This window comes from Macrotis lagotis, chromosome 4, assembly GCF_037893015.1.
Source record: "Macrotis lagotis isolate mMagLag1 chromosome 4, bilby.v1.9.chrom.fasta, whole genome shotgun sequence".
Classification (NCBI taxonomy): domain Eukaryota; kingdom Metazoa; phylum Chordata; class Mammalia; order Peramelemorphia; family Peramelidae; genus Macrotis; species Macrotis lagotis.
Genome location: NC_133661.1, coordinates 82965307 through 82985637, shown reverse-complemented (window position 1 = coordinate 82985637; position 20331 = coordinate 82965307). Strand labels below are relative to the sequence as shown.

The following is a 20331-nucleotide window of genomic DNA, read 5'->3' as shown; positions in this document are numbered from 1 at the left end:
GAGCAATTTGGGATTATGCCCAAAAGGCAACAAAAATATGCATAGCCTTTGATCCAGCAATACCACTACTGGGTCTATTCCCTGAAGAGATGATGAAAAAGGGTAAAAATATCACTTGTACAAAAATATTTATAGCAGCCCTGTTTGTGGTGGCAAAAAAATTGGAAATTAAGTGGTAGTCCTTCAATTGGGGAATGGCTTAACAAACTGTAGTATATATATGTCATGGAAAACTATTGTTCTATTAGAAACCAGGAGGGATGGGAATTCAGGAAAGCCTGGAAAGATTTGCATGAATTGATGCTGAGCAAGATGAGCAGAACCAGAAAAACACTTTACACCCTAACAACAACATGGGGGTGATGAACAACCCTGATGAACTTGCTCATCCCTTCAATGCAACAACCAGGGACAATTTTGAGCTATCTGCAATGGAGAATACCATCTATATCCAGAAAAAGAATTACGGACTTTGAACAAAGGCCAAAGACTATTACCATCAAATTAGGGGGAAAAAGCATTATATTATGATGTAATTTTACTATCATATACTTTATACTTCTTCCTTAAGGATATGATTTCTCTGTCATCACATTCAACTACGATCAATGTATAACATGGAACCAATTTAAATACTAACAGAATGCTTTCGGGGGGGGGGGAGAGGGAAGCAAGAATGGGGGGGGGAATTGTAAAACTCCAAATAAATTAAATTTTTCTTAGAAAAAAAGAAACAACTTATGATTGGTCAAGAGTTCTGCATCAGGGGGCAGCTAGGTGGCATAGTAGATAGAGCACTGGCCCTAGAGTCAGGAGTACCAGAGTTTAAATCCAGCCTCAGGCACTTAATAATTACCTAGCTGTGCCACCTTGAGCAAGTCACTTAACCCCATTGCCTTGCAAAAGCTTAAAAAAAAGAGTTCTGCATCATAAATGATGAAATAAATATAACTGGTTGCAGATCTGAGGCATGGAAGGCAATATAATTGGAGAAATTGGGAATGTGGGAGTACCCAAAAATTCCTCCAGAACTAAGAAATATTCCTTATTTTGAGTTCATTTGCAGGACTGGAGATAGTGGACCAGACTTCTTTGGATAGCAAACCAGACATCCTTGAAGGATAATAGATGCTGTAAAGATACTAAACCAAACTCCCTGATGTCCATTTTTCAGTAGTAACAGATTTCCTTGAAACAAGAATAGAGAGAATAGTGATTAACAAGAGAACTGGATTTCTAAACTTAATTCATTGCAGGTCAGCTGAATTCTGAACTAAATTCAGAGATAAAGTATCATGTCTTAGGCAGTTACAGGACCAAATCAATTAATTTTAAATAGGATAATTAAAAGATGATATAGACTCAAACTGATTATTTTATTACTAAAAAAAAATGTACCTAATTCTTTGAAACAGCCACACAGGAAAAAGAACCTGAATACATAAACAAATGAAAACTTTGAAGAACCATATGAAAAAAATGCTATAAAATATACAAATATAGAAAAAGTTACAGAGGTACTTTTGTAAAGGCAAATAACATATGGGACCATCAATCAGAAAATGGTTGAATAAATTATAGCCGATGAATGTGATAAAGTTTTATCAGGCTATTTTATCAGGATGAATATGATGAATTCAGAAAAATATCAAAAATTGAACTGATGCTGAGTGAAATGATCAGGGCTAGAAACACTATTTGAACAATGACAACAATATTCAAGTAAGGGGTAGAAACTTCAAAGATCTTAGAACTCTCAGCAGAGCAGTAACCCTGTCTTTAAAAGACTAATGATTCAACCACCTCTAAAATTCATGACAGAGTAGGAATGGACTAGAAGTAGAGAACGAGAGATGTGTTCTCAGAAAATTTTTTTTATGTATTTTGCATCAATTTAAATATACACACACACACACACATATACACTTTGGTATAAATGTTACAAGAGAAGGGAAATAAAAAATGAATTACTAGATAGGAGAAAGTTTCAATAAAACATTTTTAAACATTCAGAAAAAAATACAGGTGGGAACACATGGTAATTTTGTTGCTATGAGGTTAAATTAATATATTATATATATGTAATAAAAAACTATTTACTTAGAGAAAAAAGTAAATTGTAACAGTAGTCAAAATTTCTTATATAATCATCTTTCTGGTTCTTTATATCATGAAATTGTTTTTGTTCATGATTAAGTTCATAATAAGGAAGAAAATTTTGTAGATTTAATTTTTTAAGTTTTTTTTGGCAAGGCAATGGGGTTAAGTGACTTGCTCAAGGTGGCACAGTTAGATAATTATTAAGTGTCTGAGGCTAGATTTGAACTCAGGTACTCCTGACTCCAGGGTCGGTGCTCTATCCACTGTACCACCTAGCCACCCCTATTTAACATTTTTTTAGGTTTTTTTTTTGCAAGGCAAATGGGGTTAAGTGGCTTGCCCAAGACCACACAGCTAGGTAATTATTAAGTGTCTGATTCTGGATTTGAACCCAGGTACTCCTGACTCCAGGACCAGGCCACTTAGCTGCCCCCCCCCCGATTTAATTTTTTAAAAAAGAAAACACTACTGAACTCTTGGTGAAGTTGAGAAATGGTCTAACCAATCAAGAAAGCAATGTGAAATTATGCTAAGACTAAAATGTCCATATCCTTTGACCTAGAGATCTCACTGCTAGGCACATTGTCCAATGAGGTTGAAGACAGAAAAAAGTCCCATATATACTCTTTGTAATACCAAATATTTTGGAAACAAAGTAGATGCCTATCAACTGGGGAACAATTAAATAAATTGCTACACATTTGTTATTTTTGTTCCTACATTTTCAGTTGTGTCCCACTTTTGGTGACTTTGTTTTGAGATTTTCTTGGGCAAAAAAAATTAGAGTGGTTTACCATTTCCTTATCCAACTCATTTTACAGATGAGCAAATGGAGGCAAAAAGGGTGAAATGACTTGCCCAAAGTCACATATCTAGTAAGTATCTAAGGTCAGTTTTGAACTCAGGAAGATGAATCTTCCTGTCTTCCTGTCAGGCCCAGCAGTCTTATCCACTGTGCTAACTAACAGTCTTACATACACATGACAAAAATATTATTGCACTATAAAAAATTATTAACATGAAAAGTACAGGAAAGCATTGGAAGATTTTATGATGCAAAGTACACAGATCCAAGAAAATAATTTACATATTGTTTTATTTCCATTTATGTTGTGGTCAATCTAAATTGAATGCTGTGTAACTATAATGAGTGATGCACTATGTCTCTCTCACATATACCAGACATGAAATGATGTGCTGTTTGATATTTCCTCCTCTGGCTTCTCTGTTTTATTCTTTGTTATGAGAGATGGCTCTCAAAAAGGAAGGATATCCTTGGAATATAAAGATAATATAAAACCAAAAGATCTAAATGAGAAAGGGGATGATTTTGGAGACTAAGGGGAAGGGGAAAGAGACAGAGAGAGAGAGAGAGAGAGAGAGAGAGAGAGAGAGAAATGCTGAACAGCAGTCTTCATCTGCTCCTATACTTCCTTACTTGGTACAAGATTAAATCATTTTTAAAATCATTATTCATATGAACCTTTAAGTCCATAATTCATTTTGCATTTGAAAAACTGCAGTAGGCTGCATATTTTTACATATAGATTTTATATGCCTATGATTCTTGAGTAAGGGATTTGTGAACTCGGTACACAGAGATCTAAATTTATATTCTGAAATCAGCCCTCCAGCACATTTATGAATAGAACTGCACTAGTTTTGGTTTTTTACCTCATGGAGGTTGGGTAAATTTATCTCTTCTACATAATACTCCTTGAACAAATTTGACATTGACTACCACCCCACCCCCCATAGTGCTCCTCTTGCAAACTATTTTAGAATGGGATGCTATTCTTCAACCAAGCAATCTTAAGAAATTCTCTTCATGTGGCTTCAGGGATAATTTTCTAGAGACTGCAAAAATTACAGAGCTCAGAATATTTTACTGGAAGCTTCCTACTTGGGTCATCAGCCCTATGAGAGCAAGGTCATTATAGGAATCTGTACTTTTCTGAAGGTAAAGAGAATACACATACCATATAGATTAGAATCGTTTTAAAGTTCAAGAACCAATCTATTCAAAAATTTTTAGGACTTTAGTCTTTCAATCAACAGATTAATGAGAAGAGATGAGGTTCAAAGCTGATCACCAAGGCTTATCCCAACCCTGATCTGTCCCTTAGAATCTCAAACTGAGATCTAGGGGTGATTCAGAGTTAGGAGATATTAATTAGTAATTCCCATGCTTATACATCTAGCCCTGATTACCTGCCTGGGAAGCATGAAAGAAGGGAATGGACAGTGTGCTGTACTGGGAATCAAAAGATCTGATTTGAATCTTCCTCTATATACTACTTACTAAATGTCTCTAATCATGACACTTAAAAGTCATTTTTAAAAAAAACAAATGCTTGTATTAACCTACCTCAATCTTTGTGACTTTATAGAGTTAGTATTACTAATTTCTGGGGTTTTATAGCCAACTGCCTACTGGATGACATTACCATTGCCTCAGATAGACCATATCTAAAATTGAATTAACCATCTTTCCCCTAAAATAGCCGTCCATTACTTTTTCTTTACAATTCCACTACCATTTCTATAATTCATTCAGGTCTTTAATCGTTTCATACTTGGATAATTGTAATGGTCTCCTAATGATCTCTCGTAATGGTCTCCTAATGATCTCTCCTTCCTTTTTTTCTTCTTCTGCAATCCTACTCACAAGCTGTCAGCGGAATCTGTTCTGAAATACTGCTTTTTAAATTATGCCATCCTCTACAATTTTCAAGGTTCTCTATAATCTACAAAACAAAGTTTTAGTCTTTTAGCTATGCATTTAAGACCCTCCACAATCTAGTCTGGCCCAAATCCTTCATTCTATCTCATGCACTACCCCCAAATCAAGGTGCCTCCAGGTGCCCACCATAGATGTTCCTACTTCCTCATCTTCATCTTGGTCCAGCTCAAGTCTATTTGCACGGAGCCTTCCATTCAAGGTCAATTTGGCCTCCAATGGTCTTATCTTCTATTCATTGGGCATTCAATCATCTATAGCCTCATTCTATTACATTTCATGTGCCAGTCCTTTCTTCCTAACTATAATATAAGCTTATGAATTCTTTTTTTTTTAAGGTTTTTGCAAGGCAAATGGCATTAAGTGGCTTGCCCAAGGCCGCACAGCTAGCCAATTATTAAGTGTCTGAGACTGGATTTGAACCCAGGTACTCCTGACTCCAGGGCCGGTGCTTTATCCACTTCGCCACCTAGCTGCCCCAAGTTTATGCATTCTTTATAATGCCTGTGAGGTGCTCAATAAATGCTGACCGATTTAAAGAATGAATGGCTTAGGGCTTTAGCCATTCATTCTTTAAATCGGTCAACATTTATTGAGCACCTCACAGGCATTATTAAGTATTTTAAGACTTCGTACCTCTATTATCCCATTTGATGCTCAAAATAACCCCCAGCAGGAATGAGAGTCAACTACTATCTCCATTTTTTATATGAACATATTGTGCCTCACAGAAGTTGCATGCCTTATCCAAAGTCACCCTATGAAGATGTGTTCTGGTTGAGGTATAGGAGATTAAAAACTTAGATTTCTCCTTATTTCAAGTTAGGTATTCATTCCACTACCATATCCAAACACTCAAGTTCCCCTTCCTTGTTCTGCTAGTGGCAACATCATTGTCTTCATTCCAAAGACTAGAACCAGAGAGTAATCTTTGAGATTTTCTTTTCCTTCAGTCCCACATTTAGTCACTTTCTCCCATGTTGATTCTGCTGAAAGTTTACTACCAAGTTTAGAATATGGCAAGCATACTCAGGAACATTGGCGTCACTAGAGTTGCGTACAACACTTTCTTTAGACACTTTAAAATATGTTCTCTGGAAAAGGTTTCAAGTGATGTGAAAATCAATGTTTCCTAAAGTTTAGAAGTGATTCATGCCCAAGCATTCATGAGCCCATCAAAGCAAGACTAGGTTCTTGAGGGTATTTTAAGCTCCTATTTCCAATGTACATAAGTCTAGTTCTGAGGCTAGGAATATTTAATATTTTCAATTAGATAATATAACTGAATAAATTCTTATAGATTTTTTCATGCCTATGGTCACCAGCTGCTCACATCTCTCAGGCCTAATTTACAAGTCCATATTAGGGTTCACAAAAGTGGTTTCACTTCTACATAAACTTAATCAGAAAAACCATTTAGATTTTTTTTTAATTTTGGGGGGTCCAGTTATTGACTAAATCTTACTTATTAAGAATCCTCTATTTTCAAAGTCAAACAGTAATTGTTGGTCAATTTAACCTGACTTTTGTTTTAAAATCCAGCATCCAGAGAAAATACCCAAAATGACCACAGGTTTTGAAATTTAGGCTAATCTTTGTAACCCACCTGTTACAAATTTAGGTATTATTGTCATTTGTTTTGTGAGCTGTAAGAAGTGATTTTTTTTGTTATCTAGATTGATAGGTTTGATAATAAAGAACTCTTCATTTTTCGAAAGAGAAAACTTCTTGGAGTACTTTTTTTTTCTTTTTTTAAAGTTTTTGCAAGGCAATGGGGTTAAATGGTTAAAGGTCACACAGCTAGTAATTAAGTGTCTGAGGTGCATCTGAACTCAGGTACTCCGGACTCCACTGTGCCACCTAGCCAACCCCAAAAGAGAAAACTTCTCAAGCATTTTTGAAAGTTGTATAGACAACTTTAAAATGACTTTTACAGAAATATGAGGCATTATGAGAGAAGAGTAGGGTCACTGATTTGGAAAGGTCTTCCTAAAAATACTATATGGTGTAAATTTGGGACAAAACCAGGGAAGCTGAACTTTTTTTTTTAATTGTTTAGATTTTTGCAAGGCAATGGGGTCAAATAAAGTGGCTTACCCAAGGCCACACAGAATTTTTTTGTATCTTTTACCAAGATGCTGACTCAGTTTTCATGAGTTTCCTGCATCACTCTCATTTCTCTTCTCGATCTTTCCCCTATCTCCCTTACTTTATTTTCAAAATCTTTTTTGAGCTAAGTAATTAGCAAGTGTGTGAGGCTGCATTTGAACTCAGGTCCTCCTGACTCCAGGACCTGTGCCCTATCCACTGCACCAACCTAGCTGCCCACCCCCCACAGCTGAACTTTCAATACAACTACATGAATTACTTTAAAATGTATTAGAAAGAAATCAATTCTAAGACAACTAAATCGGAAGTCTAAATGGAGTTTGAACGGGACTACTTAACCAACATAGTGGGATCAAATGAGTTTTAAAACAAGATTTACTATCTCACTATAGCTAATAACAGATGAAAAAATATGTCTATTAAACAGAATATTCACTTTTCTTCCCGAGCGTAGGCAAATTCTTCGTTTTTTAAAGGCAGGTAGGGAGGGCACTCAGCTTCTCAATCAGAGAATGAGATTCGCTAGACATGGAATAAACATGGTTGGATAGACTTACTGCCAAAGGAGTTGGTGTGTGCTTCTGGTAGAGTAAGCTACACTGACGAATTAAGATCTGATTACAAAATGGGATGAAAAATGACACCCCCCCCCCCCCCCCAGGAACTCAAGATCTCACAGCTCACAATAGAATCCAAGCCTGTTGAAAACAGACCCCTCCAGCCAGTGTGCTCTGCTCAGCTGGCTAAGGGGGCTCACTGTAGCCCAGGTGGGACCAGGGGGTCCTCTTAGGCAGTGTGGTCTGCTCAGCTGGCTAAGGGGTCTCACTGTAGCCCAGGTGGGACCAGGGGGTCCTCTTAGGCAGTGTGGTCTGCTCAGCTGGCTAAGGGGGCTCACTGTAGCCCAGGTGGGACCAGGGGGTCCTCTTAGGCAGTGTGGTCTGCTCAGCTGGCTAAGGGGGCTCACTGTAGCCCAGGTGGGACCAGGGGGTCCTCTTAGGCAGTGTGCTCTGCTCAGCTGGCTAAGGGGGCTCACTGTAGCCCAGGTGGGACCAGGGGGTCCTCTTAGGCAGTGTGGTCTGCTCAGCTGGCTAAGGGGGCTCACTGTAGCCCAGGTGGGACCAGGGGGTCCTCTTAGGCAGTGTCTTGCTCCAACTAACAGGTTCTAAGAATGAACCAAAGCTCCTGGTTGGTGGAGTTGTTCGCCCCTGGGCCGCGGAGGCCACCTCGGAGCCGGCCCCAGGCCGGGCTGCTTGCTGGGGGGGGGGGGGCAGCTCTGACAGTCAGTCCGGGCAGTGGGCGGGAGCCCCCCGAGAAGGCAGCCGCGGGGAGGGGGACGTGGTGTCGGCAGCCCCGGCCGGAGACCGTTTCCTCGGGGGCTGGGGGGCTCGGGGGGAGGGGCTGGGGCCGGGGACCACCGCCTGGGGGGGGGGGGGGCTGACCTTCTTCCTACCGCCTGCGCCGGGCCGGGGCATCATCCTGCTGGTTCTCGGGGAGCGGCGCGGAGGACATGTCCCCGCTCGGGCAGGAGAGGTCAAGCGGGCGGCCGTGCGCGCGCGCGCGGGGCTGCGCGTGCGTGTGCGTGTCTGTGTGTGCGGGGGGGTGCGGGGGTGCGAGGCAGCAGGCCGGAGGGGAGGGCGGCGGAGATGTTCCCAAGTAGCCTTTGTGGGTCCCGGCGCCAGCAGGCGGTCCTGGGACTACATCTCCCAGGCTGCTCTGGGCCGGCCCTGCGTCGTGACCCCGGCGCGCGCGGAGGCGGCGACTCTTACCTCACAGAGGCGGCCCCGCCGCCGCCAGCCGCCGCTGCTCGCCCGCGGTCCATGGACCGGAACCCGGGGGAGACGGGCAGGAACCCGGGCCGCGATCGCCGCCTCCCGGCCTCAGGCTCCTCCTCCCGCCGCCGCCGCCGCCGCCGCTTCACCCTCCTCCCTCCGCCGCGTCCTCCCGGGGCCCAGAGGTCGCCTCGAGCCGCCGCCGCCGCCGCCGGGCCGCCCGGAGAGGCGGGGAGGAGAGCTCGCCGGCGCCGGGGCCCGGCCGAGGCCTAGCGCGCCCGCCGCCGCCGCCGCCGCCCCTCCGCGGGGCCGGCCTCGAGAAGATGCCCGACCAAGCCCTGCAGCAGATGCTGGACAGGTACGGGGCGCCGCGGGGGGCCGGAACCCGCTCCCACCCGGGGGGGCCTGAGCCGGGGGCCAATGGAGGCGCGGGGCGGGGGGCTGGCGCCGGGCCTGGCCGCGGGCGGCGCGGCCTCTGTGTGCGTGGGGGCGGGGGGCGGGGCTGCCCGAGGCGCCCCCCGGGGAGGGGGCTCCGGAGAGCGACGGGCGTGTGTGCGCGCGCACCGCTGGAGGAGAAAGGGGGGCCCGCGGACGCCCCCTCAGCACGAGGCCCTGGCCGGGGTTCAGGGGGTGTGGCTCCCCGCCGTGATCGCGGATGGAAAACCTGGCTTACTGCTCCTCCTGCCCCCAGACTCCAAGCTCTGTTAGGGTGCAAGTTGAGGGGTGGCGGGGTGGGCGCAGGAGTCCCTGGTTCAAATCCGGCCTCAGACACTTCATAATGACCTAGCTGTGTGGCCTTGGGCAAGCCGCTTAACCCCATCTGACTTGCAAAAGCCTTAAAAAAAATAAATAACAAAAATCAATAAATAAAATAATAAAAAAAGATGCAAGATCTAAACTAGATGGAGGCCCGTTTTTTCCTTGTTTCTGTTTATTCTGTTTTTACTTATATATGTCTCCTCTACTGATTTCCCTGATCCTTGATGAGTAGGGATTGTTTCATTCTGGACATCTGTTTCCCCCCCAAGGTTAGTATGTCTTCTGGCATGTGTAGGTTTGTTGATTGTGTGGTAGGTTTTTGCATGAAGTCATCGTCACCCTTTCCAAGATCCTGGGTCTCATCCTAGTTCCATTGAGAAACACCTTATAATCCACTCAAAAGGGTTTAATTCGATGGGAGGAAAACTTGGCACACAAAAAAGTAAATGCAATATACTAAAGTAAATTCCAGGGAAAGACACTAGCAGCTGAGAGGGGAGACCTACTGTAGAAAGTGATATAGGAATGGGAGTATACTTTTATACCAAGGGAGCAAAGGAGACTGAGAAAGAATATCCTGACAAGGAGGAAAATCAGGAAAGAGCAATGTCATAAATTCTCCGGGAAGATGAGAAGCCAGGAACAGAAAGCAATAGTTTTAAAAACTGTCAAGTTCAAATGGAACAAGAGAAAAGGTACCATGTATTTAGCAGTTCAGAGATCCAGGTTTGTTTGTTTTTTTTAACATTAACTAGTAAGACTTAATCTACTTGACCAGTGAGGGAACTAGAATTAGACTTCCTAAGTTTTTGACCTAACAGTATCTCCAGATCCAATGGAGTGTCAAGAGTAACTGCTACATATCTCAAGTTATTCTCTACTGATTCAGAAAACAGTTACAACACTTTTCTCGGTGGTACAGCCAGACAGTAAGATAATAAATTTATTTTTTCTTCCTTTTGAGGAAATTCTCTTTGGTTTATAGCTACTCCTCCAGCACAGACTAAAAATCTTCCACCCATTTTCCACTGAAGCACTTACCTGACTAATGGTTGGTTGGTGTCCTTCCTTCTAGAAGAGAATCAAAATGACATCACTATGTTAGAGTCAAGTTACAGTGTGTCAGACTGTGGCTGATCAGACCAATAGGAGCTCTGAATGTTCTACTACAGATCAGGCACAAATACGCCATTTGAACATTTGGGGGTGGATTCTCTAAATTTGCATCTCGAATTTCTCAAGTCTGACTTATAAAATAGGACCTAAAAAGTCTGCAGCAATTGGTAGATCCTTTGGAGCAAGGTTGTCCAATCCAAATAGAAATGGGGGCCACTAAACTTTATATTAGGATCCCTGCATATTCATTTTGACTAGAAAGCCATATGTTAACATTATCTTTGTCTAATGTATTTTTATATTGTATAAAGTATTTCCCAATTATATTTTAATCTGTTTCAATTCCCACATATATTTGACATCTGCTTTGGAGGATTTATGAGAATTCATGGGTAAAGTTTACCTAAGATGAAAGAGATAGATTTGAATGCTCATAAAATAGAAATACACTTCTAAATGAAAATCATGTACTTGTTTCTCTGGTGGAATGACCCATAATTAACATAGGTCTAATGGTGTTCCAGCGTCTCTAACAAAGGAATCTAGTTCCCCAGTTAGCCTGATTGTTCAGTCTAGCAGCTCACCTTATTTTCCTCTGATTGTCATTATGAACAGGCAGGTTGCATATTGGATTATCAATGACATTTGATCAGAGGGACCACTACCCCATTTCTGTTTTCGCTCATGCTCAATGAATGACATTTATATAAAGCACAGGGACAGCTGGGTGGTACAGTAGATAGAGCACCAGTCCTGGAGTCAGGAGGACCTGAGTTCAAATCCAGTCTCAGACACATAACAATTGCCTAGCTGTGTGACCCTGGGCAAGTCACTTAACCTCACTGCCTTGTAAAAACTAAAAAATAAAAAGAAAGAGAAGAGAAGACCGGTTCTGAGGATACTGCTTCTGAATTTATTCATGTTTCTACTCTGCCACTTAATAGCCCTGTGAATTTGAGCAAGTCAATTAGATTATCTTTGAATTCCCTCATTTCTTTCAAAACTCAGTTTAAGAGCCACATCTTACAAAAAATCACTTTTCTGATTTTCCACTCTTTGAAAATTTTACCTTGTATCTCTTTTCTATATACTTATGTGCATGTTGTTTTCCTGGATAGAATATAAACTCTTTGAGGGTTCTCCTTTTTTTTTTTTCTTAATCTTTGGACTGCCAGTATCTGGCTTGTAACAGGCACTTTAATAAATGCTGCTTATTTGATTCATTTTAAGAGTTATAGATAATTAGGGAAAAATCTCCTGACTATTTCCAAATATTTCCCTGAAACTGGAAAACCCTGGGGCTCCAGTGGCCTGACCTAACTATCTAGTTAATGCTGTAGGTAAACAATATAAATACTAGTTAATGTTCATATTGTACTTTAAGGTTTGCATAATACTTTACATATTTCATTTGATATCCTCACTTAGAAACAATGTCCTAATGTTCCTAGTTCTTAAGTTCCTAATGTTCTAGAAGGTTAACCATGTTTGTGGGATTTTTATTAAGTGTCTTCAAGCATTAGTATAAAGTGATTTTATATATCTCAGTTAATCTCTTGAATAAAGGACATGATAGAGAGTAGGTGGAAAAAGGAAAAAAGTTTTTCTGTAACCATTGCCTTAAGTTTTAGTTGTATCTATCAAGTTGAGGTTGTCATCTTAAAATCTCAGGAATGTTTATCTTTGCTACCTAGGTCACAGTGTACATGTTTTGAATCTAATATCTGTGTTTCACCATTTTATTTGTGTGTATGTGTGTATACATACACATATATATATTTCATAAACTGCCAAGGGAAACATTCCATTTCATAAAAATAAATAATGTATTCAGTTTTCATTACTTAAATGTTGCAAGAGTGTTTAAGGTACAAAAAATAGTTTATTACTGAAAAAGAAATTGAATTTTTATTTTACTAACTTTAGTATAAGTGATAGTTATTATAATGGATATATTTTGAATTTTGTTAGTGTAGTACTTAGAGGCAAAAAGCAAGCATATTTTCTTGATTTTTCCAATTACATGTGAAAACAGATTTTTACCTTTGTTTTTTTAAAATTTTCAGTTCCAAATGCTCTCCTTTTCACTCCCCTCAATCAGAAGGTAATCAGTTTGATTTAGGTTATATGCATAGAGTCCTACAAAACAGTTCCATTTTAACCATGGTGTAAAATAAAACAGTCAAAAAAATCCCAAGAAAAGTAAAATAATTTGTAATCTGTATTTTAGACTCCTTATTTGTTCTTTCTGTGGAGGTGGATAGTATTTTTCATTCTAAGTCTTTCAGAATTATCTTAGATCAGTGCTGAAAGTAAGTGGATCACAGTTGATCATCATTGTATACAATCTGCTTCTGGTTCTGCTCACTTCAGTTTGCATCAGTTTTTGTCAATTGTTCGTGGTGTTTCTGAAAGCATTCTGCTCATCAAGTAGTATTCCATAAAAATCATTTGCCACTTGTTCAACCATTCCCATTTGATGGACATTCTCTCAATTTCCATTTCTTTGCTATCATAAAAATAGCTCCTAGAAATATTTTTGAACGTGTGTTTGTGTGTGTGTGTGTGTGTGTGTGTGTGTGTGTGATCTCTTTGGAATAAGCAGTAGGGGTACTGCTGGGTCAAAAGGTATGCACAGTTTGCCCCTCTGGCAGAGTTCTAATTTCCTCTCTGGAATGGTTGGATCAGTTCACAACTTCACCAACAATGCATTTTTTACCCAATTTTTCAACATCCCCTTCAAACATTTGTCAATTTCCTTTTCTGTCATATTAGCCAATCTGATAGTGTAAAATGGTATCAGAGTTGTTTTAATTTGCATTTCTCTAATCAGTGGTGACTAAGAACAGTTTTTCAAATGACTTTAGATAGCTTTGAATTTTCTCATCTGAACATTGCCTATTCAAATCCTTTGACCATAATAAAGACCATGGGACCTTTATTAGAGAAACTTACCTATAAAATTCCCCCCCCCCCCCAGTTTTCTATTTTCTTTCTAATCTTGACTTGTTTGTGTAAAATTTTTTTAATTTAATATAATTAGAATTTTCTATTTTACATCTTGTAATGCTCTCTATTCTTATTTGGTCATAAATTCTTCCTTTACAGATTCTGATAGGTAAAACTATCCCATTCTACCCAAATTTGCTTATGGTATCACCTTTTATGTCTAAATTACTCTGCTGCATCCATTTTATGGGTGAGTTCATCATTTATTTTCTATTCAGCTCTGGACTTTTCATCAAGAATGCTTGAAAGGGTGGGGGGGTGGCTAGGTGACGCAGTGGATAAAGCACCAGCCCTGGAGTCAGGAGTACCTGGGTTCAAATCCAGGCTCAGACATTTAATAATTACCTAGCTGTGTGGCCTTGGGCAAGCCACTTAACCCCCATTGCCTTGAAAAATCTAAAAAAAAAATGCTTGAAAGGCCTCTATTTCATTGAATATCCATCCCTCCCACCCCGCAAAAGGTGTTGTTTATGTTCAGTTTTGCTGGGTAGGTGATTCTTGGTTATAACCCTAACTCGTTACCCTCCAGATTTTCATATTTCAAGTAATCTGATCCTTTAATGTAGAAGCTGCTAAAACTGGTTTATCATGATTGTAGTTCCACAGTATTTGAATTGTTTCTGTCTAGCAATTTGCAGTGTTTTCTCCTTGACCTGAGCGCTATGGAATTTCGCTATGATATTAATTGGAGTTTTCATTTGAAGTTTAATTCAGGAGGTTATTTGTGGATTCTTTTAATTTCTATTTTTACCCTGTGGTTCTAGGATATTAGGACTGTTTTCCTTGATAATTTCTTGAAAGATATTTAAAAGGCTCTTTTGAAAATCATGACTTTCTGTGGAACACTATTCTATTAGAAACCAGGAGGGACAGGAATTCAGGGAAACCTGGAGAGATTTTCATGAACTGATGCTGAGTGAGATGAGCAGAACCAGAAAAACACTGTACACCCTAACAGCAACATGGGGGTGATGATCAACCTTGATGGGCACACTCGTTTCATCAGTACAGCAATCAGGGACAATTTGGGGCTGTCTGCAATGGAGAATGCCATCTGTGTTCAGATAAAGAACCGTGGAATTCGAACAAAGTTAAAGGACTATTCCCTTTAATTTAGAAAAAAAATATTTTATTGTCTGATCTTGTTATCTCTTATACTTTATGTTTCTTCCTTAAGGATATGATTTCTCTCTCATCACACTCAATTTGGATCCATGTACAACATGGAAACAACGTAAACACCAACAAATTGCATTCTGTGGGGGGTGGGGGGAGGGAAGTAAGATGGGGGGAAATGGTAAAACTCAAAATAAATAAAATCTTTAAATAAAAAAAAAAGAAAATCATGACTTTCAGGTAGTCCAGTAATTCTTAAATTATCTCTCCTGGATCTGTTTTTCAGGTCAGTTTTTTTTTCCTATGAGAAATCATACAGTTTCTAGTTTTTTATTCTTTTGACTTTGTTTCATGTCATCAGCTTGTAGCTTCCACTTGTCCAATTCTAATTTTTAAGGAATTATTTTCTATAGTGACTTTTTGTGTCTCCTTTTTATCCATGGCCAATTCTGCTTTTTAAGGTATTCTCTTCATGAATTTTTTGGGATTCTTACTGTTCATTCTGTTCTCTCTTTTTTTAAGAGTATTATTTTCTTTAGTATGCCTCTTTTTTACTAAGCTATTGACTCTTTTTTCATGATTTTCTTGCATTATTTCTTTACCTAATTTTTCCTTTATTTCTCTTATATGATTTCTGAAATCCTTTATTTTAAATGTTTTCTGAATTTGTTTTGCTTTTCTCTGTTACCATAGTAACTTTTTGTGTTCAGGTTTTTTTTTTGTTTGTTTTATATTTTTCCAGCCTGTTCCTTGACTTTTCAGATGGGGGGGGGCCTGCTGTTTTTATAATTAGGTCTGGGAGTTAATAAGTTTTCAATTCTTCCAAGGTGATTTTCTTAAAAAGAGGGTTGGTCATTGCTCTTCTGCTATATGAATGACCACAAACACCCTTTTCTATGCTGGAACTGTGTCTAGCATACCCTCTCCTAACTAGTGCTTGTCCTTGTAACTCAGAACCACATATGGGCAATACAACAGAATCCTGCTCTCAGTGCTAGCAAAGGGTCACCAGAAGAAAATTTCCTTCTGTCCAGTTGTCCAACCCCCTGAGCTAATAGCTCTGGCTGCTTCCAATACAGTAACCCATGAAGGGCTACTGGACTTCACTCTCACCCCAGTGAGACAGACTTTTGGGAGGAATATACTTTAACCCCATCCTTTTGTTGGTTCTGCTGCTTCAGAATTCTTTTTGAGGTATATTTTGACATTGTTTGAGGGGAAATTTGGGAAGCTGAATCCCCATCTTTACACAGCCATCTTGACTGTGTAAGAATATTTCCAAGTGTATTTTTGTTAGTGAGTAATCCCAGAAGACATAATTATAATTTTAGAAAAGTTATTTTACTTAGTTTTCCCACTTTAGAAAACTAAATAACTCAAGAATGGCTTTTTATTTGAATTTTGAAAATATAAATCAAATGATTTGGGGATTGATCGGTAGGGGACTACTTTCTAATAGAGCAAGTACTTTTGTTCCTAGATTTCAACCTTATTTACTTTTACTAGGGTAACTGAGCCTGTTGTTTAATTCTTTCACTTTTAGACTTCTCAGATAAGTAGTCTGCAGTTTCTATTCCTGCTTTCTTACCATCTGTTTATACAAAGTTTAAACCCCTGGTTTTATAGATAAGTAATCTGAAGTCCATGGAAGTGAAGTGTCTTACTCAAAAACCTCCCAAATAGTAAGTGGCAAAGCCAGATTTGGGCCTTCTAAATTAATAAGACTGCCATGCTTTTCCGGTGTGTCCTTCATACTGCTACCAGATCATCCATGTATATGGTTCTGTTCATATCATAAGATCATAGAATTAAAATGGGAAAGGACCACAGAAATCATGATCTGTTCTAATCATTTTGTTTCTCAGATGAAGAAGCTAAGACCAATTAAGAATATGACATTAACTAGTTTTATTAATGTAATAAATGACAAATTCTAGATTAAAACCCAAGACTTCTGACCCTAATTCCAACATTTTTTTAATCACGCTCGTACTCCTTTACCTGATTATTTAAAATCCTTCAGAGTCTTCTACCACCTTACCTTTTCAAAATATAGAAAATACTGATTGTGACTCTTCCTATGTATCTTGGTCACACAACACTGAGCTATTGTTTCCTTATCTGTGAAATGGGTAAAATAATACTTATGATGTCTAACACATAGGGTTCTTGAGAGGAAAACACTTTTTGAACCATTATTATTTCTTCTGTCTGCTTAACTGGGACCTGTAGCCAATTGATTACTTTCTATTTCTAAATACATCCCCTATCTCCAGAATTCTTTTGCTTTTCTCCTTGATATTCTCTCAATACCTGGAATTCTCCACTTTTTAAAATGGAGCCATCAAAATTCAATTTAAATCCTACCTCTTTCAAAAATCCTTTCCTGGTCCCCCAAGTTGGCAAAGATCTCTTCCTCTGAAACCTCTCAAAGCCCTTTCTGGAGCCAGCATGACTTAGTGACTGAGTAGGGAAAACTGGACTTAGAATCGGGAAAAATCAAGTTTGAATCCTGTTTCTGTTCCCATAACTACATTACTACAGGCAAGTCAATTAACTTCTCTGAACTTGTTTCCTCATCTATAAAATAGAGATAATAGCATCTACCTCATAGGATTATTTTAAGGCTGTAGTAAGATAATATCTGTATTTGTAAATCAGCTTTTTTATTTTCATCTTTTATGGTTTTAAGTTTTATTTGTACTTCCATCATTGTGCTTGTTTCTTATCCTTTCCTCACTTCAACAGTGTAAGCTCATCAGACTAGGGACCATTCATAGCTAAATTTTGAATTTTTTTAATACTTAACAATGCCCTGCTTAAAAAGAACAGGACTTAATAACTTATTGGAATTGAGTCTTATCTCATAATTGAATAGCCAATTCTCAAGTCCTTATTCTGTCATCATCTTCTAAAAATATTTCTTCTATGTTTTCCATGATAATACTGTATTCTGATTTCTACTTCATGATTTCTTTTGGCTTCTCTTTCTCTTAAATGTGGGGTCTCCCTTTATGGTTCAGATGCCTCGTTCTTTTCTCTCTTTAGTCTCTACCTTGGAGAGTTCATCCTTTCTCTCAGTTTCAGTAATTACTTCTGTGCTCTTTCAATATTTATTTAATGAGCAAACACCAAATGCCTATTCCATGTAGGACACTAACCACTAACTTATGTACTAGAGGAAAAAATAAGTTTAAAAAAATAGTCCCTTACATTCCTGGAACTTACTATCAAGTGTTCAAAATAAGACACAAAAATAATCCTTTATCTTTATTTTCTGTAACCTCAGATAAATAAAACTGAATTTCCATGAGACAGGTCTCTTTCTTTCTTATTGAAACTTCAGAATCATCTTGAACTCCTGTTTTCCTCACTCCTTATAGCTTTAGATGTGGTTTAAATTGTGTCATGGTATTCTAAATGCAGTTCTTTCCTCTTAGAGTTTTTTTAATATTTTTTGTTTTTTTGCAAGGCAATGGAGTTAAGTGACTTGCCCATGGTCACACAGCTGGATAATTATTACGTGTCTGAGGGCAGATTTGAACTCAGGTCCTCCTGACTCCAGGGTGGTCTGTTGCTTTTTTAAAAATCTTATCTGATCCTCATATTAATATTGTTACTACCAAGATAGTGAACCCTAAACTTGTAATATCAGTGCAAGAAGTATAGTAAAGACTGGCCCCAAAAAAGCAATATAATGAAAGAACAATTAATATTCTTAATATGCTCAGAGGGACAGACATTGTGCTTGGCTCTGGTGATCTGACAAAGTGAATTTTTAAAAAAAAAGTTTAGACCACAAAAAAAGTTGCAGTGAGGAAACATGAAGAGAAAATATTAAAAGCAAGAGAAGGCATTTTATAGACTAGTTCTAATGTTTATGGGATGGACATAATGTTATTCAGCAGATCTTTAGTGAAATCATCACTTTCGTGGCTCTCTTCATCCTCATCTCCCTCCCAAGAGCTAAGGAATTTAATGGTGAAATCTAAGTTTTCAATGGGAGGGAGAAGAGAGTGATTGACTGTGATACTAAGAGAGCAAATGCATGGTAAAAAGATACCAGGAAGTTAGGGAGAGGTCTGTGATCTCTCTAGATAAGGTAAAAAAAAACTTGCCTATGGAAGCTTAGGAACTCAGGATAGAGTTCTAGGTTCTGTTGGGAAGGAAATAGAATCTGGATCAGGATAACTTATGAAGCATGCTACTTAATTCGTGACAGAGAAGTGATAATTGTAAGATGCAGAATAAGTCATATCTTTTTGGACATGACCAATCTATAGATTTGTTTAGGTTGGTTGTGCATATCTGTTAAAAGTTTTATTTTCCTTCTTGTCCTCCGTTTTTTGTTGGGGGGTTTTTATTTCAGGAGGAAGTTGGAGAGAAAGGGAGGTCAGTAATAGTTAGCAATAGCCCAAAAAAAGAGAGAGAAAGGGGGAGGAGGGTCTTTTAAGCATTTTGTTAAATGCACAGATTGAATAGGAAAATCTTCAGAAGAAAATAGTCAAGCTTGGACAGTTTGATATTTTAAAAGAAAATTTAAGATGTAATTTAATATACAGTTTCTATTATCTGCTCTACTTTGTGTATAGAAATGCTTTATTTACTTGGTATTTGTGTCCAGATTAATATTTTTAATGCCTATCAGGAAGGCAATACATTTTCTCTATTTCACTTATAACACTATTAGCTATACCTAAAATAGATCAAATAAAGGAAAGGATCCTATGTACAAAAATATTTATAGCTGCTTTTTTTTTTCTTGTAGCAAAGAACAAAAAAAAGGCATTAGTCATCAATCATGTAATGAATAAATTATAGTTTATAATGAAATAGCATGTTTTTGTACCATTTTGTACCATTAAAAAATGACAAAAAGGATGGTTGTAAAGTACCTTGGAAGTACTTATATAAAATGTTATAGAGAAGTGAGCAAAGCCAGAAAAAACAATATATATAGTAACAAGCATTATAAAGAAAAATAATTTTTAAAGACTTTAGAATTTTGATGATTGAATGACTGACCACAAGGATGAAGCATACTATCCACCTCCTGCCAGAGAGTTAATGGACCATATAGGTGCAGGATGAGACATATATTTTTTGGATATGATCAGTGTATGGATTTGTTTTGCTTGACTATTTAATAAAAGGGTGTTGGGGTTTTTTTTCTTTGTTAAGGGAGGAGTTAATAATAATAATAGTACTTCTAAAAAAAAAGAAAGACTATAAAAGAAGGAAAAATATGTAGAACTTAAGAAAATAATTTTCCAGAGAACAAAAGTTTAGAAAGTACAAACTAGTCCTTTTTTTTAAAGAAAGCTGTATGTAATAAAATTTTACATAATTTTTTTCCTTCTACTTTTATAAGGAAATATTCCCCTTTTTTGATAATGGTTTAAGAATTTTTTTAACTTTTATAAATTGAAAAAAGAAGAAACCTTCACTTCTGCCTTCCCTGCTGTCTTGTCTTCTTTAATTGCCAAATATATAGATTGAGTGATCTATGTCTCCTACTTCTCTTTTCCTCTTTAATCTCCATAAATCAAGTTTTTTAGTCTATTATACCTAAAAGTCATCACGAACTTAAATCACATTCTATAATGTCAAACT

The 20331-nt window shown here is 38.4% G+C and overlaps 2 protein-coding genes across 6 annotated transcripts in view; one reads left to right on the top strand and one right to left on the bottom strand.

The window, feature by feature from the left end:
- Positions 1 to 10539, bottom strand: part of CPEB3 (cytoplasmic polyadenylation element binding protein 3) — a 227017-nt gene extending 216478 nt beyond the window's left edge. The window contains exon 1 of one of the 5 annotated variants that reach the window (XM_074233373.1): positions 10519 to 10539. Coding sequence is in view for 1 of the 5 variants with exons in the window: in XM_074233376.1 (XP_074089477.1) it covers positions 8389 to 8424 (36 nt within the window). In the remaining 4 variants the exon portion in view is untranslated. Of the gene's footprint in view, positions 1 to 8388; positions 8679 to 8715; positions 9097 to 10518 lie in introns of those variants that run through there. The other 4 variants (XM_074233372.1, XM_074233378.1, XM_074233371.1 and 1 more) reach the window with 4 other exon arrangements.
- The window catches only part of MARCHF5 (membrane associated ring-CH-type finger 5), a 62292-nt gene continuing 50958 nt past the window's right edge, over positions 8998 to 20331 (top strand). The window contains exon 1 of the mRNA XM_074233380.1: positions 8998 to 9076. Within this exon, the coding sequence (XP_074089481.1) occupies positions 9042 to 9076 (35 nt within the window). The 5' untranslated portion in view covers positions 8998 to 9041. The remainder of the gene's footprint in view (positions 9077 to 20331) is intronic.